Genomic DNA, 23,685 nt, shown 5'->3' on the forward strand with positions numbered 1-23,685 from the left:
GTGGACTAGCTATCCATACAAACATTATACTTGTTGCATTCTCTTGAAGTTGTTTTATAATGATCGATTTACCTCCATGGTACTCTCCTACATTTGCTTTGAGGTTTTTGCTCATATCTTTTCAAGTATTTTTGTCATAACTATGCTAGATCAGAATGTGTTATTTTGCGGTAGTTATTATGTTATTTTTCGCAATCTTTTCTATAGATTGGTATTATTACTGCCTGTTTCCAGTTTTAACGATCTTTTCGCCATCTTATTTCGATAAAAGCCATATTCTTTCATTTGATTGTTCGCGTATATATTTTGATTTCTATTGGAATATCGTAGTTATAGTACTTTTATTATTTTTTATACTCGTACGTTTTAAGCAATTTGTCATCTGATATCGCTCTGACTAGATCTCCATCTTTATTAATTGCTTCCTCCCATTCATTCTTCAAAATACCGTGAAAATCTATTCATATTCCCTTTTTATTCCCTTTTAGATGCCTTTCTTTGCTTTTCGGAAAATAGTTTTTTTCTGATTTAGGTCTCTACCTCTTTTTATTCCTTCTTTGTTTTGATAACCTTTTTAAATTTTGAATAATACTCTTATTTTAAAAGCTGTACATCGTATCAATGTAACTATCACATAGTCTACAGATTAATATTGACAACTCTTATTTCACTTGTAATAGATTCTGGGTATCTGCTTCACGTTTTTTAGATCCTGAACTTCAGTTATTTGGGATAAGTATTCATACTGGTTGCTACGGAAGAACAAATATTTATAATTGGATATGGCTTGTTTTCAAAAATATTCTCAGGTGTAGAAAATCGTTTCATCGACATTGATTGTTGTCTGCAAGAATAGAAAGGAATCATTGGGTGCCAAACAAGGACTATAAGGCGAAAGACTCATCAACTCCATGTTTTGACTGTTTTTTATTGAGATGTGTAAGGGCTCACATTGTCGTTTGTCTTCTACGAAGTGCTTCGTACGCGAACAACTTTTATCGGATTTGGCTCGTCTTGAAATACTCATCCAGACAAGTTTTGTTTGGTTCCGGTTTCATATACATAGATCTATGATTCGTCTCCTATCACTTCAGTATTTACTTGCACCAACCGACATAAGATACAGCGATTGTCAAATTATGCGGTATCCAACTCAAACAAATTTTTTGACAACCGAATGTATGCGAGTGGAACTAATGCCTCAACTTCACAGTATGTCATATAAGGATCTATGTATAGTTAGCATCAATGTTTTCTGGCATAACAGCCGATTTTGAACGACCTTCACGAAATTTATTCTGTAGCGCATAACGACCACAATTGAATTCAGAAAAGAGGCGAAACACGTTGGCTCAAGATGGTGCTTCAAACATCAAAAGTCAAAGCGAGTTGATCAGCACAATACTGTTGGTTCAATCCACGTCAAAAGTCATAGAAAATGTCAAACTGTATGATATCAGATTTGATATGCTTACATCATTATTGCTACATCTAAAAACTTAAGTAGTACCCTTCGTATACATATCGAAATAAGGAGTTATAATATTGTAATATATAAGTTTCCATTTACAAAAATTAATACCGCCTAGACTTCAACGAATATATTGGAATATTATTATTATTCTGTTTATTGTTTTGAAAAACTGTTAAGTCTATTGGATTGTACATTTTCCATAAGTAATTTTAATGTAGCTTAGCATAACAGAAATTTGGTTCAATCTATACACCAGATTGTGAACATATACATATTCTATGAGAGAGGCGCGTTTTATAGAAGAAAATATCTACATTGTAGCGAAAAAATTCTCTCCATATGTATCAAAATCAAGCAAAAAATCCTTTATAATAAAATTTCAATTCTGATGATGAGTTTGGATTGGAATATTTTGGAAAATGGAGAAAATTGATTCTAGCGAGTTGATGGGTTTGACTTCAATATACAAGATAAAAATTGAGGATCTGAAATTTTTAGTAATACATCCACATTGTTTTAATGAAGTATTTACCTTTTGTATTCCGTCGAAAAGCTTCATTTTTCTTGTGCGCAGTTGCCTAGGGCTATAATTGTGAAGTAGAAGAGGATTTGGCTATGCTACAACTTTCTATTTTATTTTCTGCTCTTCCGTACGGTACGTTAATAATTTTCAATATCAAATTCGACTGGCAAAGCTCCAACCTCCAAACGAGATTTTGATTTCAAGTTTATATAAACATTAGTAAAAAAAAATCGTCGAAATTTTTCATTTATTCCCTTCTATATAGTTCTATTTTGAATCGATATTATGGAAATGTTCAATCCAAGAAGTATGTATTTCGTTTGATTTGAAGCACATGCTTTTCAATAAATTAAATTCCATCCATCACTTCTGGGTTGTAGAATAAAAGGAAAATGTGAAATCCTAGGTAACTCGAATCGATGAATACAACAATCAACATCGAGAGTCGGTTATGAAGATACCTTATCACGATTAATTCAATGATTTTAGGATTTGGAGTGAATTATTATATTATATGTTATTGAATTTTACTGGAATGATGATATATTATTTGATTAGCAAGTAATTATGAATCATGAAGCTACGCTCGCAGTACAATTGATCATAATCAGAAATAACCATTACTAGTGATTAGAATACTATACTTTAACTACAACTCTCTGTAAAAAAACTCCATGTATTATTAATTTGTGTCGACCTTTTGTTAATAATAGTAGTAACACTATAATTATAAAAATTTATAGAACACTTTTTGTAAAACAGTTTTGTTGTAATCCTATATATCTTAAAAAGCACCTCCTTAGTGTAGGGGTTAATGTATCTTTTTGGTAACACTGCTTTTGACAGATCTATTCCGAGGCTTCTGACTGAATTTTGAGCCAAGTTTACACTATTGGACATTAAACCACTAACATGCAAACGTACAGAGAGGATACTGATGACCGTGAAATATCGATTCGCTGCCGTTCACAGCAATTGGGCCTGCGTTACTCCACTACGTGGAAAATTTTGAGAAAGGATTTAGGTATAAAACCTTATAAGATACCGCTGGTGCAAGCATTGACGCCACAAGTCTAACATTTGGTAAATGGGCGCTGGCAAAGTTGGAGGGAGATCCCCTTTTTTTATCGAAACATTGTGTTTAGCAACGAAGTTTATTTCTGGTTGAATGGATACGTCAAGAAGCAAAACTGCCGCATCTGGAGTGGAGACCAGCCAAAATCATTGTAAGAGCTACAAATGCATCCCGAAAAAGTCAGTGTTTGGTGTGGATTAAGGGCCGTTGGCATCTTCGGGCCGTACTTCTTCAAAAGCGACGATGGCTGGAACGTTACTATGAATGGCGAGCGCTACCGTGTGATTTTTTTGCCCAAAATGGAAGAATTGCACATGCCTGACATGTGGTTTTAACAATACGGTGCTACATACCACACGGCACGCGAAACAATGGCCAAAATAGGAGCCGCCTTCGGTGAAAATTTCATCTCACGTTTTTTTGTGGGGCCATAATACAGCCACACAGGGATAAACCAGTAACGATTGATTGACGCACTGGAAACCAACATTGAAGCATTTATTCTTGAAATACCGGCCGATATGTTGGAGAGAGTGTGCAAAAATTGGACCTTGTGCATGGACTATCTAAAACCTAGCCAACATTTGCATGAAGTCATCATTTTAAGTTATACTGATTGTTCTATCGATTCCAATAAAGATTTCATAAATTTTTTCAAATTTTTTGTGTTTTTTATTAAATCAAATCCTATACCTCTTAAAAAAAACCTGATTATTAATAATAACGATTTTCCCTAGGGAATTGACAAAATGTTGATTGGCTACAAATGAATATTATTGCTGATGAATTAATTATGTGATGGAAGACCTACATCATTTCTTTTTTAAGTTAATCAAGTATTGTTTCAATTGAAATTTAAACACAAGGAGTATTTTTTTTATGCTCAAAAATATATTTAGAGTGTTCCTGCGTATAAACAAAAGCTCCACCTATCCGCGAACGATAATTTTTAAAGTGCGCATGTGATCGGTTCCTAAACTGATTCGGAATTTGACCTGCGAACAAAGCTATAATCAGAGAACTATCTAGTGAGGGATAATAACCCTAGGTCGTCCTCTTCTACGTTTGTATTTTACAGTTTGTAGTTGGTCGATATCTATTTGAAACACATCCGTAACATCTCTCTAGAGACTACTCGGTAATCATACAAAAGCCCTCCTATTAGTTTCATCCGCACTCAAATTGTCATCTAGGTATTATTTACAGCGAAAAATAATATCACAATTGACTTAATAAAATGTAATCAATGGCTAATGTTTTATACTTGGAAATGCGAATGAAAAAATACAAAACTTTATATTTCAAAATTCAATCTAGAAACTACTTAGACAAGCTAGTAAACATAATATGTAGTACAGACGGTTAATAATTATCTACAGAAATTCAAGATTTATGAACTTTTATGGAGAGTGTACACAGATCCTAATAGCACGATTTCAAATAAATTGTCATCATAAAAGTGATTGTTTCGATACATCATAAATGCTCTATTCAATGTTCACGGATTATCAATTATTTTGTTTCAATGTAAAGAGGACTTACTAGTCTTCAGACACTTCAGTACAGAAATAGTTCCAGGAAGATTTCTTTTATTTGTAAAAAATGAAATAAAGTCTTGCTTTTAAATCTATGGGTTTTTCAAAATTATCCTGTCGCGAGTTTATATTTTTTCACTACCACGTCTTGGTATGTTTCGTGAAAGCATCTTTGGTAAGACATATTTATTGGGTAGATATTAAGAATGAAAAAAAGGGGACTCATTGATGTGACTTCGCTGACATCTATATCAGTACACGCTACGGCGCTGGAAATGAGGCACGACATAAGTTTTACATTAGGCCTGCCGTGTCCCATGTCTAAAATTTGAATTGAAAATTATGGTAATCAGAAAATTTGTAATTGTAAATTAGTAGAACCGTATTGACTATTTTTCACAATTGTGAGCATAATACAATTAAACAAAATAAAGTGTTGACGATTTACAAAGCTGAACAAAATGGAAAAGTTCAGCTCAATAATAATCATTTACTAGAGGTCATTAGCTCATGGGCGCTAGTTTTAGTATCGAGAGTAAGGGAGAGGTAGTACAATAAACGAAGTTCAATAGCTTAAACTTACTATATAAACAAAAAATACATACATCGAAAGAATAAACTACATCGCGCGAGACTCTGAAAACGGAGCAGCTTCGTTGAGATCTCGGCATTCGAGCGAGATCTGATCATTATCGTTTTATTAAGGGAGCTTGTTCGGAGAAATGTCTATCCGCATTAAGTATTTTGAAATACAAGGTCACAGCGTGGTCGCTACAAGCCAAATTTTATATAAAACAGACCAAATGTCTACAAAATATATCGTCAAATCAAAGTTTTGTAGTTGCCAATTACATAATTAGTTTTCAATATTATGGAGTTAAATGGATTTTTATGGAGAAACCATGGGCTAAAACATAATAAGGCAAACATTTTTATTTCAATTGACAAATGAGTAAGTCTTTGAATATAAAGAACAGTAGGTAAAAACAGATACAGATAACTTGGAAAATGGAAAAGATATGAATGAGAAAAATGTACAATACAAAAGAGATGTACAAAGTGCTATTAATAAAATTGCAACATTCGTTTCATAAGTTTGATTTCAAAAATTTCTTCACCTTGTTCAACATTTTATAGGTTTTATCAGATACCTGCCGTTTCACTGATCTGCGTAAGAATTGTAGGGAGGTATGGAGTAGATGAAAATAATAATCTGAATGTTTCCAATATAATCCATAAGGTCTTTTTGATATTGTTCTGTACCAATTACCAGATAAGAATGCTGCTTGATTCAATAATGGAAGAAAAACGTGGCATTTTCAGAAATGCAATTCACCCACTTCTGGGATAAGTTACGGACTTTGAATGAAAATAAATAATATTTTAAATGACTAAAAATAAAAATTGATATAAAATCAAACTAAAAACTGGAAAACATTTGCAATACAAATAAGTCAATCTTATTGAACATAAAATACCTCACGTTTTTCACTTCAATTTTAACACTCTGAACCCTGTGATAGAAGCAAATTTTTTGCGGATCAATTCACTACAGTCCTGTTAACATACATTTCCAATGCAATCCTAAGACTGAGATACTCCGCAAAATCATATGAAGTTACACAAATCATATTAATTGGTATACCAGGCAGAGACTCAACTAACGTGTCATATTACCATCAAATAAGTCTGCTTCCAACAATGTCCAAACTTCTTGGAAAATTACGTCTTGGTGGAATAATTGAAGATCTACCTTTAAAGGAATTGATCTCCTGCCATTAATTTGGATTTAGACACAAAGAGTATTGCTTTGCTTTTTCCTCGATATTGGAGAGGGTTTTGACATAGTGTGGCACCAAGGACTGCTATAAAAAAGTAAAAGAACTCCTACCCCAAACTATTACCTACTTCCCTGATCTTACTTAGCCAACAAAACCTTCCAAACAAAAGTTGTTGGAGAAAAGTCCAGACTTTTTAGTATTACAGCAGGGATGCCACAAGGTAACGTACTAGGCCGCTACTTTACTTATTGTATACATCAGATATACCAGGATACAGTATACAATAAAAGTAACTTTTGCTGACGATACAGTCATCCTATCTACTAATAAATAATCATTAACAAATAATAATGTTCAGATTCATCTAAACCATTTATAGTGGATAAAAAATATGGAGAATTAAAGTGAATCAGAGCAAATCAACAAATGTAAAATGCATGCTAGTCAAGTTAAATAATACCACAACCATACTTAGGAATCCACCCAGACATAACTGGAAACATCACATCATAAAAAAAGCAACAACTTGATATAAAAGCAAGAGAACTACATTGGTTGATAAAGAGAAAATCCAAAGTCCTTATCTACAAGTCTGTCATCAAGCTTATATGAACATAAGGATTTAAGCTGTGGGGTTGCGCTTCCAAATCTAATATAGATATTAATCCCAATCGAAAATACTAGTAGATACCATTCACGTGGACCTGGAAGTGCCCACTGTACAAGAAGTGATTCATAAAATATAGAACCCCACTCAAATCCACTACTAGAGGAATTGTTCAGGGCAAGATTATCCAGCAATCGCGAGCAAATTAACTGAAAGACAGTAAATAAACACTTTGATTGGTAATAAAATTTTGTTATAAAAAAACTTTCACCTTTATTTGAAGTATTAGAAAATTATTTTATAATTCTTATTGCTATGGCAGCGTGCTTTTTTAATTTATTAGTTTCAAATATTATATGATAGAATGTAAAATATAAAATACGTGTAAGGGTGTCGCAAAAGATCCGATGAGATTCGGGAGAATCGTGAAACAATAAAGCATTCAAACTCATTATCTACCAATTACGTAGTTGAAACACACTTGAATAACGAACAAAGCGATCTTTCCGAAAACGGAAGGATTGTGTCTAAGACATTACAAGAATAGTTAAATAGTATTAAAATTTAATGAACAGAATATTGAGTGACATGTCGATGAGGAAACCGAAGAGATTGAGACATTTGTCATATCTGCGGACAATATTTTCAATATCCTTTTCAAAGAAAGTTGCTGCCAATGAATTCAAGAAGAGTATGAAGCAGACTTGAAACATCTGGAAATTGCGTAAACGAAGCAGTAATGGTGAATCTGCGGTTTTCTTTAACCATTCTGTCAACTCGTTCAACCAGGTCCTTGGCCCCCTTCATCATACACATAATTACGGCTGTCTTTAAACTTTCGATATTATCCTGGCCCAACACCATCACTCATGAAGTTTTCCTCCATACACTTTACTTAATCTCCGATTGATTTCTGCAGCACTGTGACCTTTAGCCTGTAGAGAACGAATCACACTTTGCAATTCACACTTGATGGGAACATCAATAATGGTTGTAGGACAACGCCGACTGACGCCTGAATGTCAACAATGGGGGAGTGTGTAGTGCGAGATTTTGTAGGTCTACAGCACATGCCCGCTTTCTTTTGCCCGTCTAGTGTATGCACGGAGCGATCGGAGGTTGAAAAAAAAAAGACCCTCATATATGATTTGTCTAAATATTTTACGAGCTTTAAGGAATTGGTACATCTAAATCTTAGCGTTTCAGTTTTGATATTCATAATATAAATGTTATTTATATCGATCGATTTTTTCATAAAATCAAATTTCAGGATCGCTGATCCGCTTTATTGTCACTAGATTGAACAAAGTAACATTGAAATATAGCCTTTATTTAAAATACAATATCACAATGAAAGTTTGTTACTTACAGTAATAACTATTCTCTTGAATAAGCTTGAAGTTTCTCTCTAAACTCCAATACTTTTTGTATTCGATAAACACAACAGCAGAAACTTCCTTAACAGTGAACCTTTCCTGTCTATCAAAATGACATAATACTTAATGAGAGTGCCTGATTGAAAACTCCACAAATTCACCTAACAATCTATATCTGTTGGCAGTCGCATAGAAAATGCAGAAATACACGATAAGACAAAATAATGGAAGTAGTTGTAGTCCTACTCTGGGATAAAGTTAGCAAAGTTGGTTCGTTCGAATATCTCTTAATGTTTTGCACGTGTTTCAATTACATCATTTGCTCTTTGCATTGTTCAATTTATAAGTAATGGAATTTTTGAAACAATTGGTAACATTCATACTGTTACTACTTCACCAGCACTCATAGATACTGTAAGCGTTTTACTTTCGATTTCTGAAGGCGAGAACATGGTTTTCAAGGCACGCGTCAGAAAGTGTAATTGTAAGTGATGTTGTAATGGAGCAGTGAACAAAGTGTTCAGAATTTTGTATATTTTTCAGCTTTTTCCTAAGACATTGGGCGCTGGACATTGGAGGATGGTAAAGAGGTAGCACAATAATCAAAGCTCGATACCTACTTGAACTTATTATACATACAAATATACCAACACAACAATATACAAAAAATATATACAAAACGTAAAGTTAAGCTAAGTCGCGCGTTCAGACGCAGCGTAGATCCGCTGAGATCTAGATGCTAAAAATCTGTTCGCTTCGCTGTCCCGAGGAAGAGTGATCCAACGTCTTGCCTGGGTTCGTATAGGAAAGAAATAGGAGGAGATGTCATTAAACAAGGCGGAAGGTAGAAGGACTTAACTATGTCGGTATTCCCAAAAGATGGTGATTTGAAATTTCCTGGGTCAGACATGGGTCAGTCAGGGGTTGGAGGATTACAGTTATATTGAGGAAGTTGTTCGGCGAAAAAGTGGAAGAATGAAAAATGTGGAGAAAGAAAGTGTACCTGTATTATATATTGTTAAATTCGAGGGGACATGTTTACCACAGTACTTAGATTAGTTGCCTTCTTCTTCTTCTTCTTCTTCCTCTTTCAATACGATCAGGTCCAGTTCAATCCTGGACGTTTGGCCCTCTTCTTGGATCTTCCTGAGAAGCTGAACTCCTGCTCTCTTACCACCTCTTTGGTGGTCTGCGTGTGGTCGGTCTCTGGGTTTTAGCCCACTTTTCCATCTGTCATCTGGCATTCTTTCTAGGTGATCCCTCCAGAATCTTTTTTGTGCCCTGACTCATCTCACCACATCCTGTACTCCCAATTCTTCTCTTATGTCATCACTCCTTCCTCCCTCCCGGTCTCTGAGTATTCCTCGATAATTTGATCCATTATGATGTTGAATAGGCTTGGGCTAAAACTGTCTCCCTGTCGAACACAAATATTAATTTGAACTTCTTCAGAGAGTCCTACCTTAATTTTAATTCTTGTTTTGGTTCCGGTATAAAGTTCTTTGATGACTCGTTGGTACTTATAATCTATAATGTTTATAATTATGTTGTTTTTATAATAATATATAATATAATATATATTATAATCTATGTTGTTTTTCTCAAGACTCCTAATCATGTCTCCCAGGCGTATTCTATCAAATGCTTTGGTGAAGTCAACAAAACAGACAAACATGGGTTTATTAAATTCTATTGACTTTTCCACAAACTGACGAAATATGAATATTGCGTCCACTGTTGATCTATTAGCCCTGATTCCTTGTTGTTCTGCGAAAGTTGTTACCTTATTCCTTATTCTATTTGCCAATATCTTAGTAAAAAGTTTAAGAATCGAACAGAGCAAAGTTATATTCCTAAAATTATTCGAATCTCTTTTTACTCCTTTTTTGTGTATTTGTTTCCATTTATCTGGGAGAGTGCCAGAGGTTATAATCTTCTGGAATAGTCGCGTGAGTTCTTTTTGTAACTCTGTTTCTCCGTATTTGAGTTCATTATTTATATTGCCAGGCGTCTTCTGGTTCTTCAGTATTTTTGTTGATTCCGGAACTTCCTCCATCGTTTCGGGTTTCATTTTTTTCTTCATTTGGCGTGATTTCAATAGTCGATGCATTGTTATTGGGCACACCATACATGTTTTCGAAATATCTAATCCATTTTTATAAATATTAGTTTTCTATGAGTGTTAGATCTGAACAAAGTATAAAAAATATCTAAAACTTCTGAAACTTGGTATTCCCTTCCAGCCTACACAATATATTCTACCAATCACATTCTTGATTTTGATAAAATAGATAATTTTTCATTCCCTTATAAAAATAATGACGGAGTTAAAGGATTTTATGATTCAAGTATGTGTAATGAAGGAGAATAAATTAAATTCAAATAAGCGCATGTCGTCTTATCCTGCAAATTTTTATAACGAAGTATAATCAGTTGAAAATTTTGCTGAGATAAAATTCAATTATCTAAAAGGCAGGCTCAAGCGTGATGATATTCTTTCATTGAATAGATATTTCCAGAGGAGTGAAACTGGAATGAAAATGCTGAATACAAATAGGAATTGCAAAACATTTTGTGCTTTCAGGTTCTAATAAATTATGCATTAATAAGATTCAAATGAATGCGGTTCTGAATGACTCCGCATTACCGATTTACCACTGAAATTTTAATGAAACCATGGGTAAATAATTGTATGTTTTAATATAATGTTCAGTGTAAACAATTTTTTTGTGCCTATATGAAAAATATGGATGGAATTTAAGTTTAGAATAAATGACATATTATGGAAAAATATTTTCCAAGAAAAAAATTTTATCTCATAATCAATTTGATTTTTTGGACTTGACAAAGACTTCATATCTCCTCGGATAAGGAGCATGTGATATTTTGAAGAAAACCATATTAGTGTTTTTTGGGAATTACCCAAAATAGTGCAACGAAGAGATGAACTATATAAACTGGAATGAAATCGGTCAAAAAATACAACAGAATATGTTTCTTTTTACACCAACTGAAAAACAAAGGCTCTTAAGATAATAAACCTGATATATTGTTCATAAGCTGAATGACATATGAGGTTTGGGTGCACAGTAGCAAAAGAAAGTGTGAAATGTATACATTTTTGTACATCGTACCTAGCTCTGTCTCATGTAGCAATGATTTTCTCTTAAATCAGAATCTTTACTTTCCAGAAAGTCTAAAACTTAGTCAAAAAATAAATATTATATTGATAAACATGCACATCTCGACAACTAGCTCACTTCGGAATGTAACAGCAATCATTGTAAATCTTCATCGTCATTTTCATCGCATAATTGTGCAAATAACTGCGTATTCAAGGTATTGTTTTTTTTTTATTTTGTTCACTGCAATAACCCCAATTTATCACTCAAATTTTTCGCTACTAGATGTTGTCGGTGGGTAACACAGTGAGTGCAGTTACTTCCGGTATAATTCTTTTAAGATGGCTTAAAAGTACGACAAATGCAAGAGCTCCATCTGTTACCACCAAAATATGGGTTTTTAATGGAATTGATTTTTCCTTAAAATCACTTATCACATTCACTTTTAGTGTTCGAGTATCTGTTCGTTAATTTTTTCACCCATAACAAATCGAACATATGCCAATAATAATGCTTCATTGCCAGGTGAAGTTAACTTGTCCATTTGAGTAGAAAAATGAGTTGTTTGCAGATAATCACACAAGAAACTCATTTCATCAATAGGTCTTTGTACAGTGTTGTTGCTCAAAGAAATTCTTTTGAATATGTCAAATGAAGATTTGTTTAGAGCAGTTTTCAAATCTTCTTCAACAGCAGGTGAAATTAAATGTTCTCCAATAGTTTGCGATTTTACAGATTTCGCTAAAAGTAATGATATATTGTAAGATGGCTGCAAGCCATCATCGTTGCTCTTAGAGAGTAAAGCGATAATACTGTGCACGGTGGGACTTTTCATATGTTTCCTTCAATGTTTGGAACTATTTCAAATTTTTATCTTTTTTATCAGAATGATACCTTCTTAGATGATCTTTCAGCTTTGATGGTTTCGTAGAGTCATTACTCAAAACTTCTTAGATTCGGCCATGTTTCGTATCAATTACCCACCTTCAAATAAAATATTATCTACCAACATTAATAGCAGAAGTCAAGCCAACATTTTAGCTCTTCACTATAAAAACCGAATGTTACGATTGTGGACTCTTTTTTGTGTCACGCCCAACGTAGACCTCTGTCGAGTCTGCCGTGTATACGAGGTGGTCCATTGTACGGGCATAGCCTATAATAGAATATACGTAAGTAGGAAAAATGTTTGTCAAAATATATAAAAAACATTAATTCTATGTCTTGCACGATTTGGTATTCCTTTCTTAATGCAACTTGCAGTCTGCAAAAATAAGGTTGTGAAGATTTGGAAGGACAAAATTCTCACTGCGTTTTTGTTAATTCATCAAGATTTTTTTGCTCTGTTTAAGTCATGCGATAGGCATTCAGTTTTAAATAAAAAAATCATTTAAACTTGAATTATGTCATTCTGAAGGCGATTAACATAATGAATAATTCTATAACGGACAGTATTTTCAAAATAATAGAATCAAGGATGTTCAATTTGAGCTGAATAAGTATTTTTATCTAATCAAATGTTCTAAAAATTAGCAGAAAGTTGTGAAATTATTGGAATAATTTATTTATGAATGAGTTCTAAATATTCATTTTCTGTTTAATATACATTAAGAAGGATGTCGATTCCTATCATCCCCGTTTAAACGAAATTTTTAAGGAAGGATATTGAGTCCGATCAGGATGGCTCAGGTGTTTACTTTCCCGAGTCCAATATCTTACGGTGGATGAGTTATGTTTACAATGTATCAAAAACGTAGATTTATCCGTAAATAACATGTTTTTCAAGGAATTTTTGTTTTCGTTCCGATTTTCTAGCATAATTTCACAAAATCCTATCCGTTTAATATTGTCCTCAGGATGTATTTCCTGAGTTGTTTGTACTTTAAAGTAACGACAATCTTTCCATTATAAAATATCTCGAGCATATCTCAACGTATGATTCGCCGTTCTTGTTATGATATCGTTCGAAATCGATTCTAATAAGTATAGTTTCAAAGAGTTGAGTGGGCATCCAGTAGAACAGGGACTCCAACACACTTTTTCTACATACTATCTTCTTTTATCAACAGAAATCAACCATAACAAAATGAGATCCATTGTCTTCTTCACAAGACCAACTGCAAGACATACGTAATAGTTTCTTTAAATTGACCGTAGTAATCGTAAAAACAAACCACGATATAATTGACGTGACGTGAATAACTGAGCGTATATACGTGGAATTTGACGTGAGCTTTGTTTACTGTGTTGTTTTTAGCAAATTTTTGAATTGAACCTCTATTTATTGTTGTTTCAAAGACTAATTTGACTAATTTGATTTAATTTTACATCGGTGATTACAAATATGGTACATACTCAATACAAAAACGGGAAGATTACAATGCTTATGTTACTATTTACCTTCAGCTAGCACTCTAAATAAAATTAGGAAAAATTAGGATTACACATCATAGTGCATGTAGTAGATATTATCTATACAGTGTGATTTTTCACCAAGTGCTTGAAGTGTGGAATATGAAATATGAGAAGTTAAGCCCATTCCAAAAAAGTTAAATTAATTTTTCAATTGACAATTCGTAAAAAGCCGATCGAATAATAGTCATCACGATTAATTTACTGAAATTTTTATTTGGATCATATGAATATAGTGCTGAAGTATTAGGCACGTAGTGGAGGACTTTGAGTTTGTTATAATTTGTTTGAACGTTCTATTGAAATGTACAATGGTAAATTGGTTAAAGTGTTTTCATTGAAGTATTCTAACTAAAATTGTTTACAATACTGTAGATAATACGGGACTACAACATACAACGAAACTGAAGCAGTAGATTTTCTACACGTTGAAACTGTTTAGTTGTTCGCGCACCGATAGACGTGAAAAATGAAAAAAATAATGATTATGAGTGGAACGTTTTCGTTCTTTCCTTTCGCTTCAAATAAATGATTTATGATCTCCTTAACATAGCGAAAAACCGTTTAGCGCGTATTAAATACATCACATAAGATAATTAATGGAAATATATAAGTTTGAAAACAAACATAGATGTTTTGAAAATAAACAAAATGTTGATAATGTAACTGTTAACACGCTTACATACTACGTTTTATATCATGATTCAAAACGAGAATAAACAGCAACGAAAAGAATAATAATCAATAATGGTGGGATAAAATTGTCGAAAATAGATTCAGAAATTACTGGAATTATTTGGTGTTTTGCGAAAAATGATATACAACATCGGAAGTTAAAATGAAAGTATAATATTAATCACAATGTATATTGCGACATAACTTCAGCCCAACCGAACTATTGTGTCTAGGAGTTGATATATAAATAATCGTAAATCTAGAATGAATAGTTATGTAGTTATGGAAAGTTATGTATGCAGTTTTCTTTCGTAATAGAAACTAGAAAATCAACTGACAGGCTCAACAAACGGATACTCCTCAGAATGTTTATCTGCAGCTCTTGAGTTGTTATACAATGTCCAGCAGATAGCTGGACAACCATCCTTTTCTCTTTATTTGGTGATGTGTGATTTCTGGTTATGCTTAAACATGAAGAAATCTTTTTGTGATCGACGTTTCACCATAAAGGATGAGATAGATAAAGCAATTCATCAATTTTTTGGGAGCATTCCAAATGGTGAAGCCATTCCTAATTGTGAATGCTTCGGTAACAAAAATTCAATGATGAACTTGAACAAAATCAAAAGATTATTTTCAAGTTTGTTTCAAAATATTAACTAAGTATAAATACTACAGTTCAGTCCCAGATTTTACAGGATCAAGCTGAGACCTACGCCTGGGCGGTGAAATTAGAAGAAGGTAAACTATTTGACTATATTTGATCAACCGAGATTGTATTATGTAATTGTCCCGTCTCTATATTCATCTGTTGATCACTCGGCTTACCTTACCTCACCAGGTAGGACACTTGCGACTTTTATGGGTTGTTTATTACACCCATACAACAAATATAAACCTGTCTTTGATTTTGTACAATTCGAACGACAGGATTTGTTACCATTTTATTGGAAAAATTATACTTAATTGTCCAGATATCAGCCAATCTTATTTCAATGAATTCAATATAGCTGGCAACTATTAAAGAGTACAACCTGGCTGAGAAGCTCTGTACTCTTAAAGTTTGGTTTTAATCTATCTGGACAATTTTTCTGGCGCTTCCTGAGCTTTGGTAGAATATTGTGAAAAATAAACACTCAAACCAAATTCCTCGAGAAGAAATTACAAGAGATGCTTGACAAAATATATGGAAAAGTACCAGAAAGGTAATATCTTAATTGCTCTTTTGAATTTTATATTTATCCAAATTTAAAGGTTTGTTAGTGAAATCAATATAATTGAATATTGGATAAAAAAGTTATAAGTAAAACCTATTTTGCCATATGGGGCTATTTCTAAAGGCGGAAGAAGAATTTGACGAGATGTGATAACACATAATAAACTCTAAAGACTCCGGTTGATTCTTGATGAATTTAAATTCATCTTCTCTTAATGGTAACAAAAATCTACATATATTAAGAGGAAAACTACAGAAGCATAATGAATCATTAAGTGATACAAAAGCTAACGAATATTCACTCTCGTTACAGATCAATAGCTTTAATTACAGAATGTCAGTCTTAAGAATTTAATTAACGGTTTCTACTTTATTCGTAAGCGAACTTTAAGAAAATTTAAATTGTTCGTCAATGTGAGGGAAACGTTTCAAACTAATCATAGATACAGAAAATCTGATTGCACAAGAGATCAATTATGACAGTTGTTTCTAAAGAAGGACCCAGTTTCAATTAGCAATTTTTTAGTAGTATGCTTTCACTACAATTGAGTCGCTGATATTACAGAGTAAATGGTGCTATTGAAATTGTAATTTGTCAAGGGAGCCTGGTCGCTTTGTGATTTACTATAATTTCAAGGTCGGTTTAAATAAATAACAAATTCCTGAACGGTTGTAATAAGCATTTGGTGGTCCACAAGAAAATTATATACATAGTTTCCTTTCATAGTAGAAGCTTGGAAATCAACGTAAAGTCTTAAAAAACTGATACTCCGCAAAATCTAATTGTACAAGAGATCAATTATGAGAGAAATTTTTTGACAGAGCAACAGATCCAGAGATTGAAATTATGTGATCTGACGGCTGAAATGATGGTTAATATAGGCAAATAAGGTGGGATTTTTCAACTTTTGTTCTTCTCGAAAGAATTCATAATCCAGGGTAGCTATGTATATAGGATTAAATCAACTAGTTAACTTCATAGTTCATATTTAGTATAGGAATGAGGTTTTTCCAATGAATTATTTAATCTACTGATCCAAATGAACTGGAACAGATAGTTAGTGAGAAAGAGCACAATAAATTTATTTGATACCGTTTGCTCAGGGGGTGCAAGTTTTCCTAGGAAGAGAAAAACTAATGAAATCGATAGAGGGATCAACCCTAAACAACAATGAACTGTATGAACAAGTTTAGTTATAAAAAGTAGTCTTAATTATTGAAAAAAAATGTTTTCCAATGGTTTTCCTCAAACAAATCGGATTTTTCATTTAGGATGATTTATAAGGGCTGAAGTGTTACCAATATATAGGGAAGTTATACGATTTAGTTGAATACTGAACTTTATCTACATCTATTACAATATATACTGGGACTCTTCGGAAACTATGATCGGGTAAACCTGAATATGATCTGAATGTTCGGAAACTAACCCTAATCACGTTCATTGTTGTTCGTAAACTGATCGGGTAGATCAGTGGATAAATGCGATTAGCTGCGATTAGCGGGTTGTTTCATTTGTCTATGTCTTTTTGAAATTTAAAAATCATTCTTCCCCCTTAAGTAGGATTTTCCGGAGCAGCGTTATTGACAGGTTACTGAATTTTGCGGTTATTTATAAATTTCGGCACTTCAGCATAAAAATAGACTATTATATCAAACTTCAGTGAATTTTAATAATTACTTATAACAACGCTATACAAATTTTAGATGTAATTCTCATTTGGATGATTGAGTTGAAATTTCTGGAACCGTTGGTGATATTCATACTGAATACACTGTTTGCACCAACACTTACAATTACACTGTCTGACGCGCGTTTCGAATACCAAGTTATCGTCTTCAGATACTGAAGGTAAACTAAAATCTAATCACTTGACTTACCTGTTTTATACAATTAACAATTTTTTCCTGAATGATGTCAATATTAGTGCGTGATATTTTAGACAAGTCAATGATCTCATCAAGAGAAAAAAATGTACGAGGAAATTTGATAGTTGAAGATACTAGATCAATTGAAGAGACTAGTCGAAATAACGGTACGAAAAACCTAGCACACATTAATTTTGTGAGGCAGTACTTCCATCGAAATCGAGATGTGGAAAGGGCTCAGATAATCAAACCCATTATCAAAAACCCTTCTCAACTGAGTTTAAAAAATCATACTAAGAGTAAGTGGTATATCAGTATATGCTGACGAAATACTACTCATGGAAAGAACTTGCAAATGTATTTAAGGTACTCGAAGAGAAGAAAAGAAAATATGGCATAGTAAACAACGGGAAAAAAACCGATTTTACTAAACTGCAAAAAGTTAGTGAAGCAGGAAGGCAGTTAGTACCAACAATCAAACCAAAAAGATGTATCACGACTGGCTAAAATAAAGATATACCAAACAGTAATAAGACCAAAAGTTAGTCGGACAGAATATGGGAATTTGAAACGTTCCGAAAGATTTACGATGGACGTAAGGATATGGAGCATACAGAAGAAGAACAAAAAAAACTGCTAAAATTGTATAACCACCCAAATATAGCCCACACACCTAATAGTTTATTGTGCAATCAACAAACTTGATTTTCGAATTTCATGAATTTTTAATAGAAATCAAGTTCAAGACAACACAATTATCAATTAAGCAATTTCCCGATGATGAATACAGTAGTCGAAAACTCGGATTATACATTGAATAATTCACATTGTTGTTTGATTTCCACAATCCCCCAACAAAAAAGTTCAAATATATATTCAATTAGATGATTTATCTAAATTTTCTTGGAAAATGGACATTATATAGTATTTGCACTTCTGCAAATTGTAGATTCGGATGATTATGGATCTACTTTGTCGAGATGATAAAAACGAATGAATTATTGTTAGATCAACTACTTTGTCGCAAAATATTTCTCATCAAGAGCTTCGTCTATGAAATTATTGAGTAAGTGATTTTTATAATTCCCCATATTAATTTCATTTTTTATTTCGAGAGTGCTCTTAAACACGGAGAATGTTACTTTGGTACACCAATCTTCATAATTTTTGAAAACACATCTATATTTGTATTTGGATATTTCGGGCAATAAATTTTGTAGGTTAATATTATATTTGGATGGTAACGGGATTTTAATACTATATTTTCATAACAATTGGTCTGCTTTGAAAAAATTCGGAGGTTCTACTTAATTTTTCTTCCTATTTAATAGATTAAATTTCATGCGGAAGTGAATATGTTTACTATTTCTTTTATTTTGTCGTACCATACGAAAGTTTAAAGTACGTGCACTGTATAAAGTAACAATAGTGTATTAAATTACTTTACTCCCCGCTTAGTGCACCATTGAAAATAAAATAGTAGAAAATGGTGCAGATAGAAGAGAACAAAAGATTGGTGGGTTAGTTAAAAGTTTAAATTAACTTTACGGTCATTACGGAGACGTGTATTGTTTCGGTTTTGCTTCGTTAATCAATCAAATCAAAGATGGCATTTTTCTCAAGTATATCCAATGCTGTCTAATGGAATTGGAAGAAAATATCACAACTATGTGTTTAATAATATTGTTACAAATTTAAATGATACTTTTTGATAAAATGGATGATTGATGCTTTGTAGTAACTATGAGGCATATTTATACATATAAATCCACAATTCAGTATGTAAATAAATATTATTGTCCTACAATATTTTTCCATGGGATGTTGGATGAGTAATCAGATGAATAAATTTTGTAAAACTCTCGAAAAGTACCGCGCAAGAAACTAATATATCTTCTACGATAATAATAACCTTTCTGAGGGTATTTGCTTAGCATAGCTTCCCATTTTGTAAATTACACGTTTGTCCGCCTTCTTCTCAACTTAGACTGCTTCAGGCATACGTTGTTTCGTTGTTTGTTTGCTCCATTTTCATAAAGAGATATTGTAGTTGCTGTTATATTTCGGCTTTAAAAATTGCCTGTTATGTAGATAGGGAACTATCAAACTATTTTAATTGATATGATATTAGAGTATATATTACATTATCAAAGTATTGCTCCGTATTTTATACTAAACGATCCTTAAAATTACTTATTGAAAATAGAGTTCAAAAAAACGGAAAAACGCGCTTTTGAAGCACATCAAACTAAAAGTTGAGAATAATTTGTTTTAAAATAAGCTTAAAACAATAATGAATGAAAATACTAGTATTATTGTGAAAAAAGCGCCAGGCGCTCGATGAGAAATATGAAGCGAAGCGCCCCATGCTTTTTTCATAAACTTTTCAGTTTGATGTGCTTTAAAAACGTGTTTCTCAGTTTTTTTTGTACTATATTAATTTTTCAGTTTTTAGTTTTTTAATTGATACCACACTCGTATAATAGCTTTTATACCTACTTCTCGTCTAAACTTGTATCGAGCCGTAATGGTGTATTTGGTGCGGAGTGCTTAATTCTCAATACGGAAACTGGAGGATCGAAAGTTTTATTGAATGAGCCACTTCCTCTTGGTCCAAAGGAGAGTTAGAAACAAACAAGCTCACAAACAAACGATTTTTTTTAAAACGGCAATAGAGAGAATTCAGAATTTTATTGAGCGACAGTACAAAATTTTAATAATGCTAATAAGACATTCAACTATTAAACAGTCTTCTCAGGCCTACATGAAGCGGGTTTAATACAGTACAGACGCACACTGCAAATCGACTGAATGTATCCCAAGTGTCATTTCGAAGAAGTTTAATTCAAAGAATAAAAACTGTTGCCAAAAGACGAAGAGCTGGAAGTGTTTTGACATAATAATTTCCCATTTAAAATCATTTAAATTTAAAACCATTGCTCAAATGTAACCCAGACAGAGATACAATCTCTTGTGTGTAATTTAACTCACTCCCCAGGTGCGAACCATTGGGATCTTTTAGTCATTTAGTTGAAAGATACAATAATGTTCCTTATTTTTACCCTCCATTAACGTATAATCTCAGACTACCAAATTTTTGTCTAATATTAATGTGACTGTGAAGAATCATAAATTCAGCTACTTAACCAGCATCGTAGATTTTTGATTCCGGGTGTCCCTTGGAAACTTAAGTTCCATTAAGGTATTAAATCACGTACTTTATTTGTATCGATGTGACTCGAAAGACCATACTTATAGATAATTATAATCTTCCATAAAATAGGATTTTTCAGTACTTAAGAGCGGTTTCTAAACAGATAGATGTCGTAATATTCTGACGTTTAGATACTTATTTTATTATCCAATAAATAGTTTGTTTCAAAGTAGTTTTGTTGTTTTAATACAACGAATATGGTCAGCCATCATTGGTTAGCCGGAAGATATATTACAGGAAGACCCAGATGATTGTTAGCTGGGATTAACAGCGGGAAGAAATCCTCGTAATATTTGCGGAATCTCTGAAAGAAGACTGATTACTGCTAAGTGGGGTTTTTCTATTGATCTCAACAAAAGAAGAATCTGAAATTCTAATCTACGATTCAGGGGACTTTTAGTAAAAGTACCATTGTCACCTTTGCATAGGCAACATAAATTAGCTTGGGTATTGGAACACTAACACAGGCGTAACGAACAGATGAGTCTCGATATAGAATTTTTAGACAGTATGGAAGAATGAACATCTAATATGAGGATGCCTTTTAACTTTTTACGAAAATTGAAACAGAAACAAACAAGTTCGAAATACAGTATTTCACTGCTTTTCGAAATACTCTTCTTTGAGGTCTATACATTTTTGAATACGATCAAATTAATTCTGGAAGCATTTTTTTCACTCTGTAGCTGAATCATACAAACACGATTTTCACATCTTTATAAGATGAGGACAATCGCTGTCCGCGCATATTTTGTTTGACAGTTAGGAACAGGAAAAAATCATTAGGCGTTGAATAGGGTAGATAAGGACAATGGAACATTAATTCCATGTTTGTCTTTTTCAAATAATCAGTTATTTGAGGTGCTTATGGGAGCTGAAATACGGAAACCATCTGGTACACATCTTCTCCTCCCTAAATGTTCATGCAAAATCGATTCTATTGCATTGTGCGATATCTTAAAAGACGCTTTCATATGTTCGTAAATCATGTTGATCTTCTTTGATGTCACTGGCCTCAGCGTCAATGTTTCTCGAAATGTCAAGTCAATCGATTTTGGCTCACCTTTTCGACATCCATTACTGACGGACGCATGACCATAAAGCAATTCTGCAATGGTGCTTCTTTACCATTCTATACATTGTTAATGAGAGAGGAATTCTTTAAAATAATAAAAAATCATTTACAAAGAATGGAAGAGTTGAATTCAGTGAAAAGAGTATTGGAAGCAAAAGTAGGCAAAAACGAAAAAAGAGGGAGACCTAAAGCGACATAAGATAAAGTAATAGATAATATAGTTGAGAAAAGAGCCACAATTTTTACAAATAGTGGTACCACAACTTATTAAAGCCACCTATTGTAGGATTGTTAAAACTTAAGAGGCAACTTTCATGATAAATTCATTTGCATTAACGGCCGAACCAAGTGATTACACCCTTTCGAGGAGGTAGAATTATGGTCTGAGCTTGCTTTTTTTTACCTGAGTTGATTATACTTTATGGAAATATGACAAGACAGGTATATAGACATCAAGTGGTGAACGACATACTGCCACAATTTAATGCAGTTATAGACACCCAGCTTATTTTAAATGACGATAAAACGAGACCACATAGAACTGCGGTGGGGTAGAAGAAAAAGACAATGTTATGTCCATCTACTGCGTTCAACTTTTGTTTAAACTTTGTTACTCATCAAATTTAATGATAAATCTTTTGTTTTCATTTTACATTAGCACTTTATTCAAATCTTATTATTCTATGATAAAATATATTTTCTTTTTTGCAATTAATAGTTAACAAATATGAGGGTTGCTACTCAAGTTTTGAGACAAATAAAAACAAATATTTATAAATGGAGTTGGCTTTATTGTTTTTCAAAATATTTCTTCTATTACGATCAATACATATTTGCATATGCTTAACAATTGTTGAAGCACTCTTTTCATCATTCCGATTGAGGTATTTCTCCTTCAAGTGGAAAAAAAGGTTAACCTTATAATTTGCTTTTGATCTGCGGGAATGGAAAGAGGAATCATTGGTAGTCAAACAAGGATTCTATGACCGATGCCCATTAAGTTGATACTTTTGCTGTTCAAAAACGTTTTTTTTAACTAATGTGTGAGAGCTCGCCTTGTCGTAGTGGAGAATTTTTAGTCTTCTAATGGAACGATGACACCACGAAGAGTTATTCCAAAAAAATAGACGACCATTTGCTTCGTAGGGCTTCGTGCGTAAACAGCTTTTGTTGGCTTTTGCCTGTCTTGAAAGACCCGTAAAGTCGATTGTTGTTTAGTTTCGGATTCATAGGCATAGATTCATGATTTATCGCCTGTTATGATCTTATAGACGTCTTTTGAACCACCACGAATGACTTTTTCCAATAGTTTTTTGCACCAATCGCCACAAGTTTCTTTTGGAACGATTGTCAAACCAGGTGATATTCAACGCGAACAAATCTTCCTGACAACTAAATGCTTATGTAATATTAAATGTAGGCAAGTGGAAGTAATGCTCAAGAATGTCTCAATCTCACGGTATGTCACATGTCGATCTTGCGATATCAGTTTACGCGCAGCATTGAAGTTTTCTGGCACAATAGTCGATTTTGGAAGACCTTTACAAAATTCATCCTGTAGCGAAGTATGATCACTATTGAATTTGGGAAACCAGCCAAACACGGTGACCAGGAATGGTACTTCAACACCAAATGTCGAAGTAACTTTATCGGCACACTGCTGATGGTTTAATCCACGTCAAAAGTCATAGATAATCATCCCACGAAAATGTTCGCTATTTAATTCCATTT

General features: G+C 33.1%; 2 protein-coding genes across 5 annotated transcripts in view; one reads left to right on the plus strand and one right to left on the minus strand.

Annotated features, from left to right (window-relative positions):
- LOC130441890 (dipeptidyl aminopeptidase-like protein 6) overlaps positions 1-23,685 on the plus strand; it is a 197,628-nt gene that overhangs the window by 7,653 nt on the left and 166,290 nt on the right. The gene's annotated exons all lie outside the window — the stretch shown is intronic.
- On the minus strand, positions 11,939-12,328 carry LOC130441757 (SCAN domain-containing protein 3-like). Its single transcript, XM_056775543.1, has one exon. It carries the CDS (start codon positions 12,326-12,328, stop codon positions 11,939-11,941), a length of 390 nt encoding a protein of 129 aa, XP_056631521.1.

The sequence above is a fragment of the Diorhabda sublineata genome, chromosome 3 (genome assembly GCF_026230105.1).
Source record: "Diorhabda sublineata isolate icDioSubl1.1 chromosome 3, icDioSubl1.1, whole genome shotgun sequence".
NCBI lineage: Eukaryota > Metazoa > Arthropoda > Insecta > Coleoptera > Chrysomelidae > Diorhabda > Diorhabda sublineata.